This window comes from Wyeomyia smithii, chromosome 2, assembly GCF_029784165.1.
Source record: "Wyeomyia smithii strain HCP4-BCI-WySm-NY-G18 chromosome 2, ASM2978416v1, whole genome shotgun sequence".
NCBI classification, from domain to species: domain Eukaryota; kingdom Metazoa; phylum Arthropoda; class Insecta; order Diptera; family Culicidae; genus Wyeomyia; species Wyeomyia smithii.
Genome location: NC_073695.1, coordinates 81,957,996 through 81,977,081, shown reverse-complemented (window position 1 = coordinate 81,977,081; position 19,086 = coordinate 81,957,996). Strand labels below are relative to the sequence as shown.

At 37.6% G+C, this 19,086-nt stretch overlaps 1 protein-coding gene across 21 annotated transcripts in view; it reads left to right on the top strand.

Annotated features, from left to right (window-relative positions):
- Positions 1-19,086, top strand: part of LOC129722887 (poly(rC)-binding protein 3) — a 577,573-nt gene that overhangs the window by 484,637 nt on the left and 73,850 nt on the right. For 16 of the 21 annotated variants that reach the window (XR_008727673.1, XM_055676723.1, XM_055676721.1 and 13 more), the window contains 2 exons: positions 10,442-10,561; positions 11,082-11,216. Coding sequence is in view for 20 of the 21 variants with exons in the window: in XM_055676723.1 (XP_055532698.1) it covers positions 10,442-10,561; positions 11,082-11,216 (255 nt within the window). In the remaining variant the exon portion in view is untranslated. The remainder of the gene's footprint in view (positions 1-10,441; positions 10,562-11,081; positions 11,217-19,086) is intronic. The other 5 variants (XM_055676724.1, XM_055676718.1, XM_055676719.1 and 2 more) reach the window with 1 other exon arrangement.

The window sequence follows — 19,086 nt, the reverse complement described above, 5'->3', positions numbered from 1 at the left end:
CGATCCTACTGACACTAACAGTCTCTCCCGAGCCGAGACTCGAACCTACGACGACTGGCTTGTTAGGCCAGCATCGTACCTCGGGCCAGCTGGGAGAGTCTAATTATCTGTCTCGTGCGCGTCAACATGTTCGATTTTTTTTTCTTCACAAATAACATGTTCGATGATTTATTGCAAAACTCGGCATCACTGATATAGCACAAGTCAATTAAGATTCTGTTGAGTTGGAATATTTTCATATTGGGATGAGAAATGACAAGACGAATATGAGTATGAGTAAGCCACATTGAATGGAAAAAAGAAACACTTAGCTTTTAGTTTTCAGATGTTCAGCTGGGGAAATTATTTCTCTCTCTTTAATATCTTTAATATTAAACGGTAATTTTTGCCAAAATGTTTCACTGCTAGTTTCCTACTCTCGCTTTCGCACCAACACCTCACACAAACCGTCACCAAGGTAACGAGAAAAAGAGTAGAAACCTTTCCGGCAAGCCGAAAGAAACACATCTTTGAATACAATTTTCGCTTGTAAGACAGCTTGTTTTGGATGAACTTTACACATTTCACGATTGAAAAGCACGTTGCAGCCGACTAGTACTGTGCTGCCAAAAATCAATGAAACGTGAAATTAAGACAATATCTATAAAAAAAACTCGTAGATCTCTGGAACCTGAAGAGCTGGAAATTCTGTAGTTTCATAAAATTAAGAGATCTACAACTTTTTCGAAACCCGTAAAGCTCTAGCATGTGAGTAAGAGAAGTTGACATCACAACGCCACCTTCGCGGCTAGATTCCGAACTAATGCAAACATCCAATTTGGAGCCCTAACTATACCAAGAAACTTTGTAAAAGATCGCAATCCGATTGGTCAAACCCTGAGAGCGCTAATAATTTTGTTCTACTAGATTCCAACGCTGGCCCGGTGTTCACTGTATCGTACACTCCCATGGGCTCCCATGGAACCCTATGGCAATTTTGTTTCTCATCCTTCAAATCCCCAGCTGGATTTCTTGGATCCGCTCGTTTACTGCTGGCTCACCTAGGTCATTTTCCTTTCCTGCTTCATGTGTCACTCATTGAGGTATTGTTTCCATCTGTCCACTACCTCGCTTTCATTGGAGATCAGGTTTCCGTACACAACCTGTGCGGGATTGGTAAACCTTCTCGTAAAACTTCTGTGTCTCATTTGCACGAAACATCTCTTCATGCTCTTCATTATCACGATCCTGCTGCTGGGGCTTTGTTACGTAGGTCTGGGCCCATTTTAACTGGGCCAAGTTCTCGGTCTATCACTTTGGTAGTTTACCCACAGACTTGAGCAATTAGGGGTTTTCGTAGCTGCTCGATATGAGGGCGTGGCGTTCGGATCTTGTCTCGAGAAGCTGTCATAGATATTCTCCACGCATCGAAAGCCTCTTTTTTGACATAGCATCTTCCTTCATGCGGGTGGTGCACGCTGATGCTGGAATAATTGTAGAACTGGTATTTTATCCTAAATTACCCAGCACGATGAAATCGTAAGCCAGGTCGTTTGTTGCGCTCTTTCCGCTCTGGTTCTTGCTGCACAGCGATACTAAAGTTACGGGGTTCGAATTTGTCCAAAAATATCCTGTCGCCACCTAGGATGTTCAGCGATCTACAGTTTCATGTACCGAGTTCGTCGTCGTCCTTTTGACGTAGAATTACCTACGTCTTACGGTAACATTCTGGGATAGGGGTGGAGATTGAAATACCGAAAACATCGACAGCGCCGCGAAAATTGTTCATTTTCAAATACCAATAACTCAGTCAGTTTTCAACAGATTTCCTTCGTCCTTACAGTAGACGATCGTAAATTTAGCTAAGCGAACAACAAAATGAGGAAATCTGACGAAGTTTTGGACCACTCAGGAGCTGAAAACAAAACCAAACAACATCCAATATGAATATTGTTAGAACCAAGATGATATCCTGAGACAAGAAGTCGACCCAATATGCTATTTTGAAGTTCAAGATGGTAATTTTTAGTTTTTCGAAAACGGTCTAAAATGGACGAATTTCATCCAATATGGGTAATTCTAGATACGAAATGATGCCCTAAAATCGTAAATCTACTGCAGACGCCTTTTTGAAATTCATGATGGTGACTTCCGGTTTCCGGCGAGCACCAAAAAATGAACAAAATTGGAAAAGATTCTTACAACTGATTATACATTTAGCAAAGTTAAGTAACGGCTTTTCAGTCATTCGATAATTGAAATGAAATTTGTTTTCTATTTTCGACGTTTAGATTTTTTTAAATTTTACCCAAAACCCTTAAATCAAACAGCATGAGATGGCCAAATAATAAATGTGACGTTGGTGCGCCTGAATAGTCTAGTTTGCCCTGCGTACTGGTCTTTAATCAGCAGTAAGGACATAATCAAAACACGTGAATCGACCTCATGGCCACTTCGCATCGCTATACAAAACGCGGGCAAGAAGTTGGCGCAAAAAATGCATCGCAGCACTCCACAAGCCTATCCATTTTTTTCCTCTGTGTGGACTCATCACTGCGACCAGAGACATTTTGATCTATTGTGATATTGCCCAGGTGTTTTCTGTACTCCGCACTTCATATTATTGGCAGTATCAAGTAAATCATACGCTTTTCATTTGTATCCGTGCTTGTGTGTGAGAGTTTTACCCTATTCGTTTCAAGCTTACTGCTCTACTATACCGAGCTTCTTTCTATCCTACCAATATCGCCAAGTTACAATTCCCTGAACTGAGACTACACCTGACGTTCCTTTCTGGTCAGTTCAATTCTTAGAGAGACTTATTATGTCAAGAGGAAGGAGTTTTATCGAAACCTCGTTACTCCAGGGTGGCCAGCGAACCGGGAAAACCTGGAAAACCGGGAAAAAAAACCGGGAATTCGAAAATGAACCGGGATAACCGGGAAAAACCCGGGAATTACAATACTAAACCGGGAAATTCATCATGTTTATTTTGAACATTATTTTTCATTTACTACATGTGTGGGATTTGTTGTATTAGTTTAACGCGCTATACATTTTCTGCCATCTCACAAACATTGGAAGACACAAGGAACTATTTAGTTGGTCTCAGGGTAAGATGCTGGAGTAACAAACCAGTCGTCATATGTTAGATTCTCGGCTAAAAAAGACGACCGTTATAGTCAATAGGATCCTAGCGCTAGCCCCGCAATTGTTTTGTACACTAACAGTTGACTGCCATTCTTTTTTTTCTAAGTTGTCTTCCTCCTCATTCACACTGATTAGAACTTCATTAGTAAGTGCCGATCAAACATCAAAATAATCACCACTTTACAGCATCAGCGTCTGATGTTATTTATGTCTGAGTATGTTTCAAAGTTATGTACCAAATTATTCATAATTTTTGTTAAAATTGATAATAATCATAATAACTTATTTGATGAAACAAAATTTGAATTTTGGGTTACAAATCGCCAACAAAAACTTACAAAGCCCAGGGAAGGTTGAAACTTCAAATTACTAAAAAATATTTTGAAGGCCAGAGAAGTCAAGAATGATTCCAAACAGGCTTCAGGCAAAAACTATACTATGATAAAAAATATCTAAAGCCTAAAACAATTAACTCCTCCACCAACCACGCTGGATCTGGGTTCGAATCCCAACACCATAAGTGTCGATGGTTGTGTGATGACGTGATCCACTCACGATCAACCAAAACTGATCTAGATTCAATTCTCCGGAGATTTTCTGAGGAGAAAAATCTCTGGGTTCTTATACCGCATGGGAAAGTGAAGTCGTTGGCGCCGGTCCGTTAACCAACGGGTCGTTAGTTAGGATCCTAGTTGAAGTCACATACCCGGGTGTTGGCGATTGACACAATAGCGGCGGGAATAGACCGACAGAAAATAAGCAAAAATTTGCACGACGAAGCTATTCAGCATCGTTAGAGAATACATTGATGTTTAATATGCAATACATTTAGTGTGAATAGTAATAAGAGTTTGAAGTTCGTTGTTTTTGATGTAAAAACTGATTTTTCTCCACTGGGAATGGGTTAAGCTTAAATTCACTTGAAAAATGTCTTGAGGCCAGAAATTTCAGAAATTGATATTAGAGAATTTGCGTTTTTAAAGAACAGAAGCAACGAAATTAATTCAAAATTTATAAAATAGTATTCTAGAGGCTTAAAAATGCAAAGACTGTCTTCATTTTTTTTCAAATTGCTTGCATACTCCTCCAAAATCAGAAAGACATATTTTTCAAATAAAAAGGTCAAAACTATAAAGGCCATAGTGAAAATTATTCGCCTAAAATAAACCTGGAACAATACTACGTAAGGATAACAATGTTATCAAATTCGACCTTTCTATAGTATCGAGGCAATAACTGAGCCTCAAGGGATCCTTAAGAAAACGAAAAAAATATTTTGAACGACAGAAATAAACACAATTGTTCAGCTCTCAATTGCCATGAAACGTTTACAGACACTAGAAAAAGATAAAAAATATGTTCAAATGTTTCTAAAGTTCTTCTATAAAAGTCAGCAATCAGATTTCATTTTATGTCAGAAATGCACCAAAAACATAAAAAAAATTAATGTTATAAAAGTAAAAAAATTCAATTTTTGATAAAGATTTTTGTTGAAAATTCTGAAATTTAGAAGGCGGATTCAGAAAACACAAAACAAGCTTTTTATTTAGCTCAAAAAGGCAAATATTGTTTCTAAGCAGCAATAAAATTGTATTGAAGCCAGAATGAATCAAACAACACAAATATAAATCAATTTTAAAACTGAATCTAGCAGTGAACACCAGAAAATGGGTAATAATAAGGTTAACAAAATGAGAAAATTGGTTCTCAAACAAATTTTAAATTTCCAAAAAACGGCTATTATTGCAGATTCAGGCAAGGCGAAAAACTATCTCGGTTCAGGGTCAAAAAATGTGCTCTAGTTATTTTGAAATCTCTGAAAAATAACTACAATGTTTCCTCTCATTCACTAAAAATGACTATGAAAAAGTTATTAAGAAACAAGAAAAAAATATTTTGAAGTAAAATTTTTTCAAGTCAAAAAGGGGTATTCAGTTGAAAAGTTGCTTAATTTTAGTCTGACCAGAAATTAGAAAAACAAACCCTAGAATAGATTCCAAATTGAATTCAATAAAATCCACAATTATATTTAAAATTCAATTTAGAATTAGTGGAAAATGAATTATTAAATTTTATTTTTAAATAAGCACTTTGAATAAGGCCAAAATCCGTAATAAAGCTTGAAACAATTGATGAAGTTTCTCAAGGCCTGAAATAATAGAAAATTATTGCAAAGATTTGTCGTTTCCGAAGCTCAGCAGCAGCCAAAACAATTTTGAATTTAAATTCCAAATTTGTGAAAATGTATGTATTAAAGTTTTGAAAAAGCAAAAACCAGCTCTACAAAACGTCAAAAAACTCAACCAGAGAGTGCAGAAAGTTTCAAATATCGCTTTCGTTGAACAGTTTAATTAAACCAGTTATTAATTTATGCAAGTCCAAATGACAGAAAATTGAACGGTTCAAAATAAAATTAAATCTCTTGTGAAAATATTCTGAAGCATGAAGCTCACATTGAATTTAAATTATATCTTGGGGCTGGGTGAACTAATAAAAAATTTTGAGAGAATGATATTTTCTGCATGCTACACGTTTCGAAAAGCCCCAAGTGTGCCCTTCGTACTAGACCTCGTTCAGGATTTACTCAATGGGCCGAGTTGCATTCCTCAGCCATGAAAATTCGAAAAATCAACAGCATATAGATGAGGGTCGAAGTAGTTAGCCCTTTTCAAGTTTTGAAATGAAATAATGATATTCAAATCAAAATTCTTTCACAAATTTATTTTGTCAATGAATATACGTGGTTGAACTTGTATATTTATGCTTTTCAAAACCGGGAAAAATATCAATTTCTAACCGGGAAAACCGGGAATTTGAAATTGGAAATCTGCTGGCCACCCTGCCTGAGGAGGCACTGAATGCTCCACCTCTGGTCAGTTTTATTATAAGTAGGACTTATATTTTGTCAAGAGGGAGAAGTCTTATCGAAACCTCGTTCCTCCAGCCAAGACCGCACCATAATTACAATTCCCTGAAGAGAACTTTTATTATAAGAGGGACTTTTTTGTCAGGATGAAAGTCAGAAGGGGTACCATAGAATTCAGCTTGAAGAGAGGGTATGTAGTGGAGAGCCTTAGAATAAACCCATGTTAAAGTCCTTTTGACAACCAAATGGCCTAATTCTACTAAGATTTGAACCCACGACCAATCTTCGACAATATGATTGGAAAATACGATTCATTTAGAGTCTTTTTCTGTGTTGCTTATGAACAAAATAGCAGAATATTCACATTTTTCTGGTTGTGAGAAATGAAATCAGAGATATTTTCAATGCTTTCTCTTTCGTATGATAAGAATTGGCAATTACGACCAAGTAGTAATTTACTTTATACATCAACCCGGAAATCAAAGGTGGTCAAAGAAAATTCAGCAAACAAACTACTTAATCATCGTATTTTAAACCACCTGCTATACAATGTCACATTGCCATTCAGATGATACTTAACGCAAAAAGGAACGCGGTAGCGGCCCTGGTTACTGTACAGTGTAAATCTTAAAAACAAGAAAAGAGCGAGAGTTGGTTTATCATTTAATCTCATCTCTATTCTTGAAAACACACAACACTTGTAATTGTTGTGTGACTTTTTAATTTGGCAGCAGGTTCAAGCGTGTGTGTATTTTTGTACCCAAAATTGGCACGTTAATCGGTCGCTCAGTTTAGTTAAAAATTATTCACAGTACACCACACTCATCTGGTTCTGATTTTCCGCTGTCAGAAAGCGCCCCGCTGATTCTACGCGATAATCACAGCACAGACTGACAAAGCTGAAAGCACACAAAATTATTTCTTCCATTCAATTTAATTATGATGAATTTTACGCATTCAATTTGCAAAATTCACCACCTGCTTTTCAGCTGCCGGAAAAATAGGTCCCATTTTCGAGTTCGGAGCAAACTGCGGAGGCCGGACAGAGGACCACATTAAAGTCTGCCGGTGCATCATTAATCAGGTTGGAACACGTGGATGTCGACACCGCAGCAGTCCACAAGTGTCGGAGACGGATAGATGGGTCGACAGGTGAATCTGCGGGTGACCTCAACGTCCGGAAGCTGTGCGATTTTATTAAAACGTAGGGATTATTATTAATTTAGACAATTAGCGGTTTGATGGAGGAGCAAGGGAAAGGACGGTGGGAGGTGGTGGTACGCTACAAGTTACTAACGAGAAATTATTAGAGTGGCCTCACGTCCGGACAAACGGACGACAAATTTCGTTCATTAGCCACTGCAAATTATGTACGTACTTACAGGATGGGATAATTATCATTCGTGTGATTATGAAGTCTTTCAATTACACATATTCATAGGGTTCGACCTATGGACTCGATAAATGAATTATTTGCTGACCGTGTAACAGATTTACGCGAAATCTATTTGATTCTAACTGCGTGAAAATATCCTAGAAATTTCGACTGGTTCGTGCGTTACTTTTCCATAATTATTTAGGCATTTAGTTTGTACCTGATAACCTAAGAGTTAGTAAGCGTAGTAACATTGGAAGTCGATGTGAAATTGAGTGACATATCTTGCAGCAGTTGCCGCAGCCGGGAAACTGCACCACAGCCGGCCTACAGAAGAACAGTGCCGGTATATATATATACATATTCATAATCATATTATTCTCGCTATCGCACATTTCCAGGGTTCTGAACTTTCTCGGCTATAGTAATAGCATTCAGGCATTCAGCATGTATAGCAAACCGACTTTTATTCAACCGTCAGTCACTATTCAAGCTTTTGAAAAGAAAAACGGATCTCATATAACTACCTGCCGTTCCCTTTCGGTTCCCGATTCATTCGTTCATCAGCTATTCAGGCTCTATTCCAATGTGCATCAATGTTTCACAGGGTGATAGAGAACCGCTATAGACTGCGCTACCGGTGGTTATATAGCCCAGCTGCCTGGCAGGGGGATGATAAACTCAAAAATCCTGAAACCCCATCGAGAATTGCTGTACGCGTTCTCTGTCTATTATTGTCTCGTTCGCTCTTCCGCTAGCCTAACGCTCACGCTCCATGATTTGACTATACACAGAACAAAAATTGAAAATGGCGTATGACGCCTAGCGTGCTTTGGGCTATTTTTGATAGTGCAGAATAAGAGAGGCTAGAAAAATTCTCTATTATGTCGCTACCGAATGTTGCACGCGAAATCCTTGTCCTGGGCCGCAATTGGTTGCAGATGTTGTAGTTTTCATGTAGCCGAGTTTACTCGTAGTTTTGTACCTGGTTTTCCAGCGAATGATCATTCGAAATCATCGAAACAAATGGTAGTCTGTGTTGAGTTTCAGTTCCATTGTGATACTAGAACTTTCCACTGATCGAGGTTTCAACATACGACGGTTGATTGCATATGAAGGTACCATAATCAACAAAACAAGCATTTAACATGGTTATGAAATTCGTTTACAGTTAGATGTGTGCGATAGAAGTCAATAAATGTTTTTGTAAATTTTATTCTCCTGAGTGTTTTAACTCATGTCTCCGAGCATGTTTTACCGTTTTAGTTTTGCAATCCCAGTTGAAACTGAGCTACTGTAACGCAGAGGATATCACAAAAGGATGTGTGCTGCGGTAACACAAAGTTTAGCCGCAAGTTTGTCAACTAACCGCCGAACTGATGTTTGTTTTTCATCTGTACTGCTGCGTGCGGATGAGGTAGAAAATTCCCCATCCAAGAAGCTGCCATATTGCAGTATGATTGCTTCTGCACTGAACTTTTACCCCATGCATATGCGGTGTGCGTTTGTAGTACGGAAAAAGAGATTGCGAGAATGACGACGATGCGGGGAAAAATGGCAGTTTGCAGAGTTCCGTGTATGGTTAGAACGTTGCTCCACTCGGTGTACCTGTTTATCTTACGAAATGTATTGAAATTGATGCTGTATTTTTGTTATAAATAGTATACCTTACAATGTAGCATGTTGGTGAATTTGGAAACCTCAGAACGCCTAATTTTCATTGCCAAAACTCGAATTAACTGTTGAAATACGGTTTCGTAGTATTTCGTGTGGCCAAACTGTCAAAACAATCTTTCCTGAAATTTCAGCAGATGTGTTTTTCATGTTGCAAAGCGCATAACGTGTTAAATCTAATCAGAGGTTTGAAATTCTTCAAAAGAACTCGCAGCTTTTGTGTACAGAAAAAGAAAAAAATCCCGCAACAAAAACAGGACTCTGCTTCTTTGCTTAGTAGTTAAATTGCTGATATTCACGAGTGCACTGCCAAATGTCTAATTATGTCATTCTCAGGTCCCTCCAGAAATATCTGAATATTTCTCGTTAAGCAACAGCACCTATATTTTCCTATGGTATCCCGATCAATAAAAAATATCAAGATTATAACAAATCTTAATATTTTGTTACGAACTTTTTGTATCGACTTGTGTTCTAAACTTGGTCTCGTTAATAGTTAAAATATCAAAATTCCTATCAAAATTACTTACTGATTATAACAAATTATAGCAAGTTTTGTAAGGTTTTTGGCAGAAAAAGATCAGAATCAGTTAGAATGTACAATATATTGTAATATATTTTGTCATATTTTGTCAATTGAATAACAAATTTTGTTATATATATGCTTTAGAAAAACACACTTTTGAACATTCAAGTGTATGATAACATAATTTGATATAATTCTGTACTTATTATTATTCTGGTATATCAAGAATATTGCAGGCTTTGTTATTTCTATCAAGTTCAGATATATTTGTGATACCCGTTTGTTATAATCGTTTGATCGGGATACGTTTATGTATTATTCAAATATTAAATTTGGCGTAACAAATTTAATAATAATGGACGCTGTAGATTTTAAAGTATTTCAAAACGAAGCTAAAATCCTTAATTCAACTCGAAATGATCAGCTTCATATAAAATCCATAGTCTTCTTTGTCTGCTTTGTTTTTATCGACGGCGAAACAAAGATTGTTTGACTTATCGGTTTTTTCTACGACATTGACTCCTGAGGGCAAACATCAAAGAACTAAATGTAATATTGTTCTCGTCGGTGGTCTTTCGATAAATATTACATCAAAGTAACGGTAAATCAGTTATTCAACTTTCCAGCCGCAGTCCGTTTACACCGATAATTTAATTGCTGCACATCCGTTGCACACGGTGACATCCCGGTATCAGCATGCTCACTAAGGGCCGGTAATTTTTCCCGGCAACTCAAATAAGTGCCGAAACCTCAGCCCCGGCTCCCGCTTCCAAATGTAATTAATCATAAATTAAACGAAATTTTATTTCATTACACTCACACATGATCAATTGCCGGTTTCACGCTACTTTTTCCTTTTCTCTCATTTCAGTCGCCACCGAAAGGGGCCACCATCCCGTACCGGCCAAAGCCACAGATGAATGGACCCGTTATAGTAGCAAACGGTCAGGCGTACACCATCCAGGGCAATTACGCCGTACCAGCACAGGAGGTAAGTCGACCACACTCTAGAGCTTCCCTTTGAATCTTAGATTTTCCACCACGCCAGTCTCTATCTCTCTTTCTTCCTTTCTATCTCTCTACGCCATCTATCTTTTTCATTCAATCCTCCGTATCATATGCGCTTCGAACGAGAGTGAAGATACTACAGCCCTTTCCCTGTATTAATTACTTTCGACAGTGTTAGAGTACCCCTAATTGAACGGTTCCAACGCTTACGTTCCCCGTAATCTCGATTCTTTTGTTCTTCTGATCGGCCTTTGGCTCTTCTACCCATCCAGTTTTTCCCCCCTAATCCCAGCTGCTGCTTTGTTTTAAATGAATAAGTAATGCTATTTCCGATTTTCTCTCTCTTTCTCTCTTTCACAAACACCACCCTTCACTACCGTAACGGCTCGATTTTGCGAATCTAATACCATTTTTTCTCTCCAAACATTTGTATTTCCGCCACCATCAAAACAAATCTGTCTCATTCTACTGTACTCTTGAAACATCTTGAATCTCGTGTGTAGACCTGCACAGTATTTCCACTAGCCATAGCCGGTGGCTTGCATGCGGCAGGCATCTCGGGTTTAGCCGATCCATTACTAAAAGGAACACATCTACAAGGAGCGATTCCTCCACATCATCTACAACCGATACCTGATGTGAGTCTAATCGTGTTTTGATTGGTGCCGATTTACCAGAGAAAAAAAAACAGAACCCAAAATACAAGGACGCCCAACCTCCTGAAACGTCCGTTCCCGACGATAACAGAAAGCCCCGGCCCGATTGTCCAACCCCCCCAAAAATCCTCTGTTCGAACATTATCTATTAGTGTAACTGTTGTTCTGGTTTTCTGAATGGAATGCAAACCTTCCTCGTCCGTCCGTTCTTTTTGTGTTCCACAGGACTGTTTAGGGCTGTAAACTGTGTACATATTGTCCTGGTTTTCATATCTGTACAAATCACACAATCTCCCCATTCAACCCGCATTCTCGTCTGGTAGCTAGATCATCCCCATGTCCACCGCAATCGAGCATCTGTTGACCTCTAGAGGAACCATAGTTCGTTCGTTCCGTAGAAGACCCTCACGAAGTCCTCGTATTTTATCCAACCCTTCTCAGAAATTTCCGAAACTCTTTTATTCTAAGTAGCCCCTCCGGCTCTCAGTATCCGCTCCTATGTACATAGTGTCCCTTGTAGTAAATGCAGACGGCGTCGCGTGCTTAACCTTTTTCCAGGCTTGCTGTCACATTGTTTGAACTTCCGGAAAAACAGTTGTTTGTGTGTGTTTCCCCTTTCCTTTTTAACCTCTACTATTGTGCCTTGTAGTGCTTAGTGTAGAGTAATGCAGCGTCGTCGGCCGAGGCCATTCACTGTACAAACAAATCAATAAGCAATTTTGTCATGTTTGAACATATTTCTATTTTGAACTAAATTTAATGTGATTCTCATACACATCTTGATCATTTGATCTGGATCAGCAAAAAAAAAAATCAGCAATATACCTTGTTTGAAAATCTCACTTCGCAGCTCTATCCGCTAAATTTTAGTTTTAGTAACTAGTTGCTACTAAGCTATTGAACGGAATATTCCTATTTATTGTAAAAATGATTGATGTGGAGTTTGAATTTAAAATTTTGATTCTCTTGAACTCAAGAACTTATTCAACTTCAGACGTTAAGCAGTCCCGGATTGTTTGGGGGGTACAAATGCCCCTGGCTTCTCGACTCAGAGGCCCCACTAACTCTAGGTCAAATATCTTCCACATAATCAAAGATTGATACGACTTTAAGAGGTCTCCCCAATTCATGTTGAAATTGAGATTTTATTGTTTGATGATGAAAACTTGGAGAAAAAAAAACTGAGGGTTGTGTGCAAAGCCACGACCGCAAGGTTGAAGTAGAATACTTTTACAAGAAATATTACCCGGATGCTTGCGTGTCAGTCATTTTTTCTAGTAAATAAACGTTGACTAATCAGATTAATCGAATTTTGCGCTTCAACAAGGATTGACCATTTTCAATAATATAATAAGTTGCTTGTCATGGTTGGGGCTTGACAATTTTTAAATTTCAAAATGAATTTTTTTCGGATGTCGTGCTCATGACTGAAGGAAAAGATAATTCAGTTCGTTTTGCTACACGGAGATAAAGTAAAATTTATAACTTTAACAAATTTAAAAATGTGAATTTACTCATTAGAAAATATTACCTCTTCAATCAAGTTTTTATTTCATCCTGAAAAGGACAATTTGTTGTTCATTTTAGTATCGGATAAAATGCCGATCACATCTTTGCGTTAAACAGTGAAAAGCTGATTTAACACTCAAAACTAGACGGCTTACGTGTTGTCAAAATGAGTCAACTTTTCATTGAATGCATTTACTAGTGCCCACTATCGCACAGAGACTGCATTTCACTAAAGTGCCTCACTGCATCAGCCACTATCGATGCTGAGATCCACTACAACTATTGCGCTAACCATAGCCATGCCACAGTTGTGGCCGCTATACGCTGCCATTGGTATCCACTGTCCCTGCATCAGCTGGCCCAGCTGCTACCGTTGCTGGAATCCGCTGCAACTAGTGCGCTATCCATTGCTACGCCACAGCTGTGCCCGCTTTCCGCCATCGCTGGTATCCACTGCACTGCTAGTGCTGCTGCTAAGGAAGGACGACTGCTGTTGTCGCTGTCTAGAACTATTATGAGCGGCTACGGCTAAAACAGGCTCCTATATAGGCCAAATAGCATGTTTTCAATTGCAAGGTATATTATTCTGTCGACCGTGCTTGGGAAGCAATCATATAACGACCAATCAGAGGTCGAATTTTTCGTTTTGACAAGGCTTGACTATTTTCAATAGTACAATAGTGTGAATAATAAAATTACAATTATCTTCTTTTGTGAAGAATCTTAGGAGATTTTCCAATGTATTGCTGAAAAACGAAGAAAATCCATCAAATTCTAACCCATTTATTAGCATTTGAAATTGGACATATTTGTCACTTTTTTCGGTTTTAGATTTTCATTTCACATCCCTATGTAGCCGAACTTCCTGAGAGAAGTATTCTACTTCAAAAAACTAAAATGGCCTGACGAAAGTTGAAAATTTTCAGCAATTCTATTCAGGAAACTCACCGACACTCTGAATAATCTATTCAAAAATGAAGAGCTTAAAAAAATGCCGCGTAAAAACCGATTTCGCACGGAACACAGTGTAAATTCCGAAATCCGTCTAAAACCTCCTTTGATTCCAAGATCTACGTTACTACTATTGTTCCACGATATGTGTTACGTATAGTTTTACAAGAACCCTTACTAACACGCAGAGAATTCTGAGTAAGAATCCTCAGGATACCTTTAACTCGGTGACGGAATCGTGAAAGGAATCGCAAACACGATCCGAAGGATTCCCACTCAGGATTCTTATTCAAGAATCCTATAGCCATATACAGGGCATTCCTGAGGATTCTTTTTTCAGGAATCCTTTTTAAGGACGCTCACGAATCCAATGTTAGGAATCCTAGAAAATCTATGCGAATCGTATGTGTTCGTCCGGAAAGAATGTCTGAAAAAATCGAGAACTCACATATAAGTTTTCCCGTGGCATTTTATTTTCGTTCATGGAGAAAATAAATGTCGTCGTAGAGAAAAATCTAAGACTAATTATTTTTTTACGAAAATAATAAAAAGTTCAAACCTTTGATCCTCTTTTATTTTTCAATATTGGGATTCTGCATTACTGTTCATTAAAAAAATTTCAGCTCGATTGACTCCAGGAAGTCGTGCAATCACTAATAACCGAAGAAAAAAAATAGTTGAAGAAGTTGTGTATGCGACACGACCGCAAGTTTAACGAAGAATTACGAAAGCCTATCGTATTTTTTACAGTAGGTTAAGAAATAAATTCGATTGGGGTTAATCAATTTGATGGTGTGAAGCGGTAAATTTCATTACATACAGTCACCTGTTTTTGTGCGACTTTTTTTATGCGATTATTTTTTTTGTGCGATTTTTTTGTGCGGTAGGGGAACTGCTCCATTATTCATCTCAGCCCATATATTCATCTCATACAACATGAAACACCATTGAAAACAGAAAAAACGCATATTTTCTAACTAAACCAATTTGCTTATCCATGGAATGGATTCTTCTTAGTTCACTTTAGATTTCTCATAAAGTAGAATCCTCGAAAACTCACTTAAAAGCTCTAAATTTGATATTATAGTCGAGCATCTGCACTCGAAAACTCATTCAATTCAATCACCTACCTCAGAAAACAAAATCCGCGCATTGTTCTATATGGCACAACGAGACTCGTTCAGCAGCCAATTTTTTCACCACTAGCGGACCACTTTTTATATTAATCACTAAACAAAATCACTCACTACGCTAAGAATACTTTAAACTTTGAAATGTTCGCCTCAAATTTCCTAAAACAAGCTTGAATTAGCAGAAATATATGAGATGAATTTCTACAATTCCTAAATTTCAACTGTATGTATTTTCATCTGTTTTCACGGCGTTGAAGAAAATCAAAAGTTGCTCAATCAGTTTCTGTTAATACGAAAAAATCATACTAAAAATGTTGAATTATTCCGACATAATTGACACAATCCTACAGCACTGTAGTGGTTACCTAGGTTACCAATTTTGCACGTAAACAACTACAGCGGATATCTAGGTAACGTACCACGACGGGCAGCGGCTACGTTCATTCATGATGATGTGATTCATTCATGATTACCAGTGTGATGAATATGGGGACGTCGTGAGATGAATAATTGAGCAGTGATTTAAGTTTTGAGATGAATATGCAAGCGTTGTGAAAAATGGTTTGTTTTACAAAATTCAGGATAAATCCAGCTAAGTTTACTAAATATACAATACTGGGCGATTCTATATAAGCACGTGAGCCTATTTTGTTAATTTGTTCAATGATTTCGTTAAAAATTGGTGTTTAATCCGTGCACTCTTCGTGAATATCGGCTTAATGAGATGAAAAATGGAGCTGTTCCCCTATATGAAAATGGACCATTTCCGACAACATTTTCAGCCATTTATTTTTTCCGATTCTTGAAATAAATTCCAACGCAATACATAAGTGTTGCGTCAAAAAAATTGCTATTTGAGCCAGTTTTACGTGGGAAGAGTCACGAAGGGCTAGCCTACGAAGGAAAGCGGTTGAAAGGATTAGTATGTTTAAAAAAGTTACGTTCATCAATCCGATGTTTTAAAATTGAGGTGAATACTTTAAAGATTAAAGTATTCTTAGTGTAGTGAGTGATTTTGTTTAGTGATTAAAAGTGGTCCACTAGTGATGAAAAAAACTTTGGTTGGCTGCTGAACGAGTCCCGTTGTAGCCGTATAGAACAATGCGCGGATTTTGTTTTCTGAGGTAGGTTATTGAATTAAATGAGTTTTCGAGTGCAGATGCCCGACAATAATGTAAATTTAGAGCTTTTAAGTGAGTTTTTAAGGATTCTACTTTATGAGAAACCTAAAGAGAACTAAGAAGAATCCATTCCATGGATTAGCAGATTGGTTCAGTTAGATAATATGCGTCTTTTCCTATTTTCAATTGCGTTTTCATGTGGTATGAGATGAATATATGGGCTGAGATGAATAATGGAGCAGTTCCCCTAGTTGGAATACTTTACTGTCGGTTGTGTTGAAGAAGAAGTTCCATTTTTGGCAACGCGCTCCTCTATTTTCAGTTGCCAAATATGGAACAGTGCCAAAAACGGAATATTGTTTTCTGAGAACTTGTCAATATGGATATTGGAAAACAACATTTAAATAATTATTGATCACTTAAGGCGCAACAAAAATTTGTCCCTTATTGTTTTCTTGTTATTGTACTATTGCTGAAAAGTCATTGGGTATCATTGAGTGGAGTGTTCTGCTCCGGTTTATCGTTTGGAAAAAGATAGCTTTGTGAGAAAAAGTATGGTTATTTAATAAATAGTTGTAAATATTCTCTTCAAGCAATTTATATTTATTATAATCATTTATTATTAACATATAACCGAATGCATTTATTTATAAAAACGTAGAAAAACATTGCTTTCTTGTCTTGAAATTTTGGGTAAAGCAAGTCGATTATCTCTTTCTTAATAAATATTATTCATTCAATAGAATGTGAAGAAAACAATTTTTTGTGTTTTCGTAAAGATACGCTCAATTTCGAGTAAAGCGTACATGATTTCGTTCAAAGCACGAGTGAAGAGAAAACAAGCAACAGCTGATGAAGGATGCTGGCAGAATCCTGGAACGCATTCATGTTGTTTTTCGGAGCTCTGTAATTCATTCAAAATTGCGGAAATTTTGGTTGTGACCAATATTTCATAGCTTACTTTTTCACCGAAAAATATTTCAAAGATCACTGTATTACTTTCTTTGTTCTGTTGAGTGAATAATGTTTCTAAAATTTTGGGAAAAATTTCCGGTATTCATATAACGGATGACAACTACAATTTTGGAATTTTTTGAGGCTCTCTTATTTCACAACAAACACGCTCAGAGAGGAATAAGAGTATGTACATGTAAGCTCTCTCTCCTCTTTATGCCAGAATTGTTTGTTATGCTTATGCATGCTCAGTTCTGTTCAAAAAGGCGTCGAAACAAGAAGCATTGTGCAAGCGCATTGTACAGTTCAAAATCTGCTGTTGTCTCAAATGGTTTTGTTTAGAAAAATCGACTTTTTTGGAGAGTCTTTCCGCTCAAGAACTTTTGACATCCAGAAATTCGATTTTTTACGAAAAAAAATTGATATCGAAAATTTCATGCTTATTTCGCATCGGTCAAAAAAAGTGATGGTTTGATCGCTCAAAGATACGACTGCCGTAAGTCAGGTTGCAAAGGCTAAATTAATCTTTTGGGCCTCCACCAGGGACTTTTCAACCGCCCGGAATCAAATCTGTTTTATTCAACAAATTTTACTTAAACCTCTTCTTTAATTTTCTCCCTGTTTCTACTAGCTTTTCAATTCTTGACTTTGTGAAATGAAAATTTTATCGCTACGCTTTTTTATGTTGCCTGCTTATTTCGCTACTATGCAACCTTCGCTCTTTCTCCCACGGGAAACAAGGTGTCTAGTATCAGAACTTTATTCCGGCGAGGGAATGCCGGAAAAATACGCTATTCCAGATGATTCAACGGAAGCCTGCATCGAATATCTTTACGTCTGTGGGAATAGAATTTCGTGTCTCGAGCTTTGCCAGAAACATGCGACAAAGTTTCATTGCGATGGGTGATAAAATGAATGATTTATTGATAATTTTTTTTGTTAGAGTTGCATTTTGCTTACTCGAATTGATTATAAACACTATGTTGCTAAAACCGATACACAGTCTATTAGTGCTTTGCGAAACTAAACATTGAATATGACAGGGCAAAGTTTTCGAAAACAGTTTCTTCGAGGACAATAATTCAGGACATCTCTGATGATCTTACATATTTCGCGATACTTAACATCAAGTTACAAGAAAATGTTATGAAAACAAACTTTGTTACATAGCATGGTCTGAAGTCTAGAGATACAAATAAATAAATTCAATTGAAATGACAAATTGTTTAGTCAAATCTGGATATTTTTTTAAAGTTTAAATGCTGATGTTTGTATTCATCATACAGAGTACAAGTGTTCGTTGAGTTTCATAAAAAAGCACGCAACCACTGAAATGATGATGGCTTATCAGTACACTCAATTGACTAACAATATTTTCATTGGATGCTATGGGATCATTGGTTCTAGTCGATGTAGCTTGTCGAAATACCAACCTCTTCCAACAACTGTTACTGATTCAGTCAGTCTAGAAAGCAGTTTCCAATTACGATTACATTGTTCGTGGATCTATTCGTTGAACGTATTAGCAATTAACACTTATGAAAATTGGAAACATACATTCGCTACAAACACATCATAAAATTCCAGGAGCCACTGATGGATTGAGTGCGAGAGTTAATTTAGCAGAACTTTCCACAATAGAAGCTAGTTTCATTTTTCATCGAATTTTAATCGAATTTTATTCAATTTTCCTCGTAAAAGCAGCCCATTTTGCAAGCACTGTACAGCAACACTAGATAAATCGACCCACGCAATCCACCTGCTCTCACTCTGTGCCAGTAGTAATAACACACAGCATAGATGTCAGCACTGTCTGTTGAAAGCAACATCATCGGTGCCGGGAAAACAAACCCGTTTGTATTTCCGGCCCGCGATTATTGTTTTCTTCATCCCCCCTTTTTATGGTTTAATATCAACCCCCGTACTTCGCTTTCCCGCATGCTGAAAAAGCGAATATGGAAATTGCATTTATGTCAATAGCCTGTCGAATTGAGAGCTTTCCGTACCTCCCGGGCGCATACCCGTGGGATAGATGTCAAATCATTTTCTCCGCAAAACGTACCCAGCACTTGATGACGCTGCCAGCCCGAGTGCTTTGTTATTACAACCGCGAATGCTGTTTATTTATTTGCTTTGCGGAGCTAATTTACTCCAACGGAATTGGATCCGTGGATTGGTGTTGTT